At 33.7% G+C, this 9142-nt stretch overlaps 1 protein-coding gene across 2 annotated transcripts; it reads left to right on the top strand.

The window, feature by feature from the left end:
• The first annotated feature begins 684 nt into the window (after nt 1–684).
• LOC144847597 (solute carrier organic anion transporter family member 2A1-like) lies at nt 685–8283 on the top strand. Of its 2 annotated transcripts, XM_078704036.1 has the most exons (8): nt 685–1312; nt 1402–1716; nt 2073–2237; nt 3521–3707; nt 4410–4536; nt 5199–5377; nt 5591–5655; nt 6078–8283. In XM_078704036.1, the coding sequence occupies exons 1-8, from the start codon at nt 850–852 to the stop codon at nt 6368–6370; spliced, it is 1794 nt and encodes a 597-aa protein (XP_078560162.1). In that variant the 5' UTR covers nt 685–849; the 3' UTR covers nt 6371–8283. The 2 variants fall into 2 exon arrangements, with proteins under 2 accessions (XP_078560162.1, XP_078560163.1); XM_078704037.1 differs by lacking the exon at nt 2073–2237.
• Nucleotides 8284–9142: the final 859 nt, after the last annotated feature.

Genomic DNA, 9142 nt, shown 5'->3' with positions numbered 1-9142 from the left:
AAGTGGATCGAAATTTTCTTATGTAATCGAACACAGAATGTATCTTTTGGAAACTATCATTCAAGTGTGATCAATACTAACATTGGATCACCACAAGGATGTGTTTTAAGCCCCTTTTATTCATACTGTACACCAACGACTAAATTAAAACATACATAAATTAATAACATACATTAATTAAAATATGCTGATGAAACCGCCATAGTTGGCCTATTAAAGAGTAGAGTTAGTGAAACAGAATATCATTATGATATAATTGCTTTTTCTCAATTGTTATAAGATAAATTGCCTCCTGCTAAATAAAAAAAACCTAAGAAATAAGAATTGCACTTCACTGGCCCCGCTAAAAATTCATAATCAGGAAATCGAATCTGTTGAAAGCTACAAATATCTAGGTGTGAAATACTGTAGGCCTACTCTGCTGTTCATTGTCAGAAAATTGCCAATTATGGGGTAGATAGAACTGTATTAAATCTATTCTACTCATCGATTTATTTTATTTATTTATCTGAACCACATTTAATGAGGGTGATCCATCCAGCAATTGCTGATAGTTGTCATATTGTCTATATTTTATCCTCTTGTTGTCATACTGTCTGTATTTTATCCTCTTGTTGTAATAATAATAGTAATAATACATTTATTATTTTTTATATATATTTAGGTAACAACAGGATGAAAACCACAACAAATGATAATCCTATCGTAGCCAGTAATTCGTCGGAGTGTTCGTTATACATAGAGCCTGAGTCAAAATGTGTAAACAAATTCGCTTCAGCGCCATTTTTTACATTTTGCTTATGTTTGGTAATATTTGCCGATTCATATGCAGCGGGCACCGTAGCAAGTATGCTAACGACATTAGAACAACGTTACGAACTGATGGCCTCTGATTTAGGCTGGATTGTTAGTTCGTATAATATAGGAACATTGTCAATTATTGTGTTTGTTGTTCATATTGGCAGTCGAGACTCAAGCAACCGACCAAAATGGATTGGTATAGGATCAATAACAATGGCAGTCGGGGTGTTTGTGATGTGTCTTCCACAATTTATATTTGAATCATACTCAACCGTTAGTAGTAGCAGCAAGAATAATTCTAATATGACAACAAATAAATACCTTTGTATTGAGGAATTTGAATCATTTTGTGCAGTTGATAATGTAAACCGTTCTTCCGATAAGAGAATTGCTTTTTATCTACTTGTAGCTGGAATGTGTATTAATGGAATTGGCATAGCCCCGGTAATGCCACTAGGGTTTTCTTACATCGACGATAGCGTACCCAAGTCAACTTCAGGTTTATATATCGGTACGTGAGCTTATGATGTTATTTTTTAAGAAGTGACCACTTAAGATTTTTTTTAAAATTAAATCTCTTTTTATTATGTTGGTTTTTAGGCATTGTGCAGAGTATTTATGGATTTGGAACAATATTGAGCTTTCTTCTAGGGGCAGTTTTCGTTTTGTTGTGGGTTGATTTTTATCGAATACAAACAACAGACATTGACATTAATTCAAACCACCCATCATGGGTTGGAGCATGGTGGATAGGACTTTTAATATCTGGTCTGTTGTATCTGCTTGGTTCATTTCCATTATTTCGATTTCCAAAGAAACTAGGCATTCATGTTGATAAACTACCACCGAATACCCCTGAACGCGTAACAGACGAGGATTTGGAAGTAGTAATCTTAAGAGGACATAAAATTAAAGGTAGGCTTATACATTACTATAAACAGATTCAAAGAATATACAATTACTCGTATATCAGAATATAATATTGATATAAATAAAACAAACACTGATCATGCAGTGCCGATAAACTTGGACGCTCCTCCTCTTAACTAAAAAAACGAGTATATTTGCGCTCTCAGTTTTCTTTTCATTGAGTTTTTTTCTATCCTACACGTTTTAAATAATAGAAATAACAGAGAGAATAATTGTTCGATTAAAGAAACACTATACGTATGACAAAATGCAGTAAGTCAATCAAAGCTTCTAACGTAAACTTCTACAAACTGTTTTATTTATTATTCAATGTTTTTATTTTATAAATCGATTTTGATTAGATCTTGTAAATTCGATAAAACGTTTGCTCACAAATTCACCTTTCGTCGTGCTTATGGCTGGTATAACGGTTGAATATGGAATGTTTTTTGGAGAAGCTACATTCTTTCCAAAATATTTTGAGACACAGTTTGGATTGTCACCAACCAACGCAAATATACTGACAGGTAGTACTGTGTGTTTTATATAGGTCTTGGATATACACCGTTCTATAATGTTCATCACTGTGGTATTTTTCAATTATGATTGATGTTTAACAATAAATACAAAATTCCGTTATAACACACCTGTATCCTTAGAATTAATAGTTAATAGTATTAATACGTGTTTAAATCTTTCTAAATTCTGTATTTCTGGTCCCATTTTAAATGTATTTGTTAGCTATCTTAATTGTCGACAACGGTGTGTTGTCATACAAGGCAACGCTTCTGATTGGCCTACTGTCCTGTAGGGTGTCCTTTAACCAAGGGTCTATCATTGGCCCCCTCTCATTTAATATTGTTATCAATTACCGTACCTTCCCTCTAACCGTCTCCGTGTTTACTTTTTGCCAATCATTTTCCCTTTCCCTTCAGTATGATCTTTTATCTCTCTTCAGATGGACCACTATACCTGGAAACTTAGTTTAAACCTTCCTAAATGTTAAGTTATGTCTATTACTAAGAAAAATAGTGTTGTGTCAATTTTCGTCCACTCATTGTTCCCGTCTTTCAGAGAGTCCAAGATCGTTTTGTCTGTTCTACTTGTCACCGTCCCCCGTTATTTATCTATTTCTCTCTCTTCCCTTGTTTCCCGTCGTTCTGTTAACATGTTGTAATTCCCGGTATAATTGTGATTTTTATCTCGTTCTCCTTTCAAGTTAAACCTGTTGGATACTCGTAATTCTAAAGTGTAATCTGTTATCTGTTCCTTTTTTCGTGTTAATTGGGTTTGTTTCTCGTATCAGTTTACTTCTTAATAATTGTGTTGAAAAAGATAATTCCATTGACCCTTGTGTTGATAGTTATCAATGTTTTTGTAATAAGATATGAATCCATTCTATTAGTGGCGGATTGATCGAATGTGACTGAAAATAAATGAATGTACTGCCTATGAATGAATGAACGAATGAATAAATGCATATAGGGCTCTATCACTAACCTTTACAGTAACTGAAAAGTTATATTTACAGCCATTCTACCCTAAAACAAAGGATAATGCCTATAGTGTCAGGAGAGGCTGGTACAATCCATGAAAAAAAAGTTTCTGTCAGAAGATGCGATAGGCCTAATATGACATGCTACTGTAATATGACCAATGATGTATTGGGTGGTGATCTTTGTAAGAATGGATTGGACGTTTGAAAAAAAACAACAACCTGAAGTAATTGGATGTTTTATATTCGTCTTCTTCTTTTCAACTCGGCTCAATCTCATTGTTTGTATAATATTCAATTATTATTTTTACATAGGTCTAGTTCCAGTGCCAGCTATTGGCATAGGCTGTATTATAGGCGGACTTTTGTTTAAGCGTTTGAATCTTAATTTAGCAGGCTCTGCATTACTTACTGCCATTCTTAGTGGGACTACACTTTTGGGACATATTATTCTATTTAATCTTGGCTGCCAGGGTCAACAAATAGTTACTGACACAAATGTGTAAGTATATTCATTCAATATCTTTAACTTTAAAATCTGCCCTGTTTCGGAAACGAAAGAAGATAGAGAGAGAGCCTATGACGGGCTTAATTTGAAAAACCCAAATACAAGCACTTATATCATATCTTGTGAAAAATAACTTACATAAACATCTAATCAGAAATTTATGAAATTGGGAGTACTTGGGTACCAGTAATTATAGGCTACAATGGAGTCAAAATACGCTCAGACTCTATAAATGTATTGTGTAACGCTTTACGTAACCGTTATACGATCCTGTAAAATTAAGTTAGGCTTACATGAAAATCTAAGAATCAGAAATTGTGAAAATAGGAGTGTGAATAAATACTTGAGTACCACTATATGATCGGCTGAAATGCAGTCAAAATACGCTCAGACTTCCACAAATATTAATTAAATTAACGTATTAACCGTTAATTTTAATGAATAATGACAATGTCTAGGCCTCAGTGTTACGCTGGTAATCGAACACGATCCATTTTTCAGTTTTAATTAAAAAAGTTTCAATCTGAATAGTATATTATTCTAAATCGTTAGTGATTTTGAACTTCGGGGTTTTTTCCCGTTATTTTTAACGTGATGTAAACTGTAAATATAAAAATAAATAAAGTCGAGAAACGGATCTAGCGGATGCAACACTCGCGCGCTGCTTCTGCTTATATTTTAGTTTGCCTTTTACAGAAATGGAACTAATGTGTTATGTGAAGAGTGTGATTGTAGTAATACTCAATATAATCCAGTTTGTGGTGCAGATAATATTACATACTATTCACCATGCCAAGCTGGATGTAGACAGTACAACCCTCAGGTAATGTAATCATTATATTATTATTTCTTTTAACGCTTGATGCAATTCAACTTTATTTTCCTATGGCTAGGAAAAGTTTTTACTTGCCACCTACCTATCTATAATCTTGATTTAATATGCTTCTTCCAAACGTAACAACAATCATTCGATCAATTCATTCAAACCCGGACCTTTTGATTGATATGCAGATGTCACCACTGTGGCTTTCATGGTATTGTTCAAACCCGATTGGATAGCGACTCTTTAACATTCTCGGCGTGGTACGGCGGAACAGCACTAGCACGCGCACTAGAGATCAAAATTGATACGCCCTCATCTTTCAAAATTTTGTTCACGAAGCGGGATCTCCGAAGAGATACTTATATATATATATATATATATATATATATATATATATAAACACAACAGGCAAAGAACATTAATTCTAAACCTCCCGGTGATATACTGAAAATGTATTAATTAATTTGAAACGATAAGATGAGGAAATCTGTGAGCATGAGAAAAAGTCGCCTCTATTTATAGAGGCACTTTATATCAAATATTTTATTGATTTAAAAAGGAGACACATAGCAATTGTATTTCAACCATAATTTGCGTATAAATATTTCTTACTTGAAAACAGATTATCTGAAGATACCAGATATTGTTCTTGTTCTTTTTAGGAATCCGAGTATACTGATTGTTTTTGTTTAAGTGGTAACCCAAGCAAGTGGACAGCCGTTGAAGGCGTGTGCAGTGACGCAGTGTATTGCAGTTCTCTTGTTCCATTTCTTATATGTCTGTTTTTTGTAATTTGTGTTGCCAGCATGGAAGTAGCCCCGCAACATATTCTAGCAATGAGGTTTGTTTTAAAGATGTATTCATTCATTCCAAATGTAGCCATAGTACAGAGGAAATATTGCAGACATGCTTGATAATACTATCAAAAAGAGTACGATTATTTCATATAATCAATAATTATATATTTTTACTTCGGTAGGCGTAACAGTATTGCTTACAATTTAAAACTATAGGTAGAATAATACTTTTTATAATGTTCGTTTTTATATTACAGATCTGTAGATAAAGAAGATAAAGCGATGGGATTGGGTTTTAAACATGTTGGTACAAGACTATTTGGTTAGCATTCATTAAGCTGTAATGTATAATGTACCTGTAGTGCAAGTAATTAAAGTGTAATTAAAGTGGAAGTGGAGTGGAATGGCTTTGTGGTTATGATGGGTCCTGAGTTCAAGTCAGGATTTTTTATGACAAATCACAAATTATAACTCCACTACCAAAGACTTGTTTATTTATGTTTATGTAGAGCATCTTGTGTATATGTTTGTCTGATGTCTCTTGTGAACAGAATTGCCACCTTTAAGAAAGACAGTGAATGAATTCGCTTATGATTATCCTTGGCAACGTTCTGGGGAAAATAGCACATGTTGACCATTTATCGAGACTTAATCTTACTACCCTACATCTGATATTCATGTGAGGCTTTTTGTTTTCAATATGCCTAACGATATTCTTGATTGTTTTAATTTTATGAATTTCAGGTATGATACCGGCTCCTGTTGTGTATGGTGCTGTCATCGATATGACATGTAAGTCATTCAGTTCAGGTTGTGATCAGACAGGAACGTGTGCCCAGTATGATAACCGTTTATTTAGACAAGCATACTTTGGTGTATGCATGGCTTTAAATGCAATATCATTTACTTTATTTGTTGTAACGTGGATGCTTCTGCGTCGTATTCCAGAAACTCCAATGAATGAATCAACGAATGGGTATACTCGCCAGTTACAGAATGGATGTGAAAGTTTTGAACTTGAGCATGTAAAGCACTGAGGCTGTTGACTTGTTATTTGTGGTATTAGCTATACACACTTTTACTTTAGTAATCATATTATACTTGGGTGTTTCAAACTTCTATAATATAAATAACTGTCTATAGGCCTACAAATTGAATCATACAGTATCGTCATACATGGGTGTCTGCTATTCAAATAAAACTGATAAATATGCAGATCAGTATCATCACATTGAAATACAGTTAATATAATGAAGAAATGTAAAAGGACAAAAAGGGAGCTCATGAATATAGCTGCTGCTGAGATTATAAATACGGCACACGGTTCTCTTAACAACAATTCAATATTATCAATGATTTATAATCAACTGTATTTCAATTACGGTATCACTCGATTATCCCGATAGGCCTATGTATAAATTAATAAATACTTTCTACACTATAAGAGAATAAAAAGCATACTGATATCGGTCCATAAGATGATGTTTAAAGATGTATTGTCCCTTGAAACACAAAAAATGAAGGTCAAAATATTCTAAATTTAAATTGGCCATATCAAAGTAATATTAAAGTTATTCACTTTAAGTCGGTGATTCGGCTCGAAGAAGACGAATTATTATTAATTTATTCGGCCTACCTGATAATATTATTATTATTATTATTATTATTAATGTAGACTTATTGATGGAAATTCTTCTGTTAATTTAAAAGACCTAGGCCTAAGTGAATATTTTATTGCCAAGGAATCATTAATTAGTAATTATCTGTATATTATTCTTCGCAAGGTAAGGTGAATGCAACGCCTAACTAGGCAGGCTTATTACTTAAAGGAGGCCTAGCTACCCAACCCAGTAGATATTATACTTGTTGTTGGCTATGTAATATAACAGATATAGCCTTATATTTCGTTAACATATAAGATTTGACATCCCCTCGGGAAATGATATTATGCTCTCGAAAATTATATTTCCTCGAGCAAAATATCATTCCCTCGGGGATGTCAAATCTTATATTTTACCTCTAAGCATGCAATGTATATATATATAACGATATAATGAAACGAAAAGATGAGGAAATCTGTGAGAATGAGAAAAAGTCACCCCAACTGAGATTCGAACCCGGACCTTCTGCTTGATGATATGCAGATGTCCTAACCATTGGACCACTGGGGCTTTCATCAAAGATTGTATAGCACCGCTACTCAATTGTACGCACGCTCACCAGAGATCAAATTGATACGCCCTCATCTATCAGTATTTTTATTCACGAAGCGGGATTTCCCAAGAGATACATTTTAGGCATATAACATAAATTCTAAACCGCCCGGTGATATACTGAAATTTAATTAATTTGAAACGATAAAATGAGGAAATATATGAAAACAATAAACAAGAAATATTTCTTACAAAAAACGCTGCTCGCTTATTGTTATTGCTAAGGTCAAGTCTGGGGGTCACTTCATCACGCCTAGATACTTCAAGTGTAAAGTATCCTATTACAAACACAAACTTCAATGGACTGTTTTGATAATAATTCAATGATTATCTGACAGCGAATTACAGTAATATCATGGGACTCATAAATACCAGAAATGCTTTGGGATATGTCGTTCAACCGTTAGACTCTTTTCCCAGACGTTCTTTGGGTCCAGCAGCTGGTACCTATAAATTATAGTCGAGAATCCTTTTTCGCAAAAATGTCAGTCTCTAGTACTATAACTGCTGCTTGCTTTATATCTGAATGATTTATCTCTTGTGACGTAGCGGGCTAGAGCAGCAGCGTGAAAATATATACTGGCCTATAGTATTTTCCTGAGAAATCTTATGTAGGAGAATTTTACATTAGGAGGCGGAGGTATGCACTCTCGAGTGCCGTTTTCTAGTTTATAATGTATATGATTTGTATGACTTAATAATAATAATATCATGTATATTCTGTGATAAATAAATGCAAAATATAGTACAGTATTATGTATATTGCGAGTCAGTGTTATTTCTTTGTTAGGATTGTTTTCTAATATTATATAATAGCGGATTAAACAATACAAACAATAAGTATTATTCATTTGGCAATAGACGTTCGCAGACATTCATATTCATCAGCTGCTTTTGATGAAAAGTAAGGTTGTTGAGAGAATTATACGAAAGCCTAATTCCTGCTACATGATTATAGTTCTCAAAAAAAATGTCTCTTGTTTCGGTGCCTGGATTTTGATTTTTGATGGATGGAAAAGGGTTGTAACGTCCATATATATATGTTCTTTGCTTATCTGATAAAAGACACAGAATAAATTCTAAACCGCCCGGTGATATACTGAAATTTATTTAATTAATTTGAAACAATAAGATGAGGAAACTGTGAGAATGAGAAAAAGTAGCCCCAACCGAGACCCGAACCCGGAACCTTCTGTTTGATATGCAGATGTCCTAACAATTAGACCACTGGGGCTTTCATGGTATTGTACAAACTCGATTGGTTAGTAGCCTGCTAAAAGGTGAGAAACCTTTTTTCTTGTTCAATCTCTAATTCTGTAGGCCTAATTATGTTGAATGGTATTTTTCAGCCATTCATTTTTGCGGCCTACTATTATAGTCCGGGAAATCACATCGCTTTTAGGCAAAAATGCCTGATGCTGTTAGCCACTGGTACCATGTTTCACCAATGATGTTGACACCAGTCTACCACGATGAGGTAGCATCTCCGACTTCAGACTGGATTGTGTTTTTATATATATATAAAAATCCTTACTACTTAAAGGCTTAATAACTGAACGAAAGAACCATTAAAAAAAATACTTATAATTAACATTA

The sequence above is a fragment of the Antedon bifida genome, chromosome 7 (genome assembly GCF_963402885.1).
Source record: "Antedon bifida chromosome 7, ecAntBifi1.1, whole genome shotgun sequence".
Taxonomy (NCBI): Eukaryota; Metazoa; Echinodermata; class Crinoidea; order Comatulida; family Antedonidae; genus Antedon; species Antedon bifida.
The sequence above is the reverse complement of the archived record's forward strand: the minus strand, read 5'-3'. Positions and strand labels throughout refer to the sequence as shown.

Bases quoted from the DNA above. Each gene is read 5' to 3' on its own strand.
- LOC144847597 (XM_078704036.1), top strand. From the start codon at position 850: ATGCTAACGACATTAGAACAACGTTACGAACTGATGGCCTCTGATTTA. The intron at 1,313-1,401 runs GTACGTGAGCTT...GTTGGTTTTTAG, and splicing joins AACTTCAGGTTTATATATCG to GCATTGTGCAGAGTATTTAT. The intron at 3,708-4,409 runs GTAAGTATATTC...TGCCTTTTACAG, and splicing joins ATAGTTACTGACACAAATGT to AAATGGAACTAATGTGTTAT.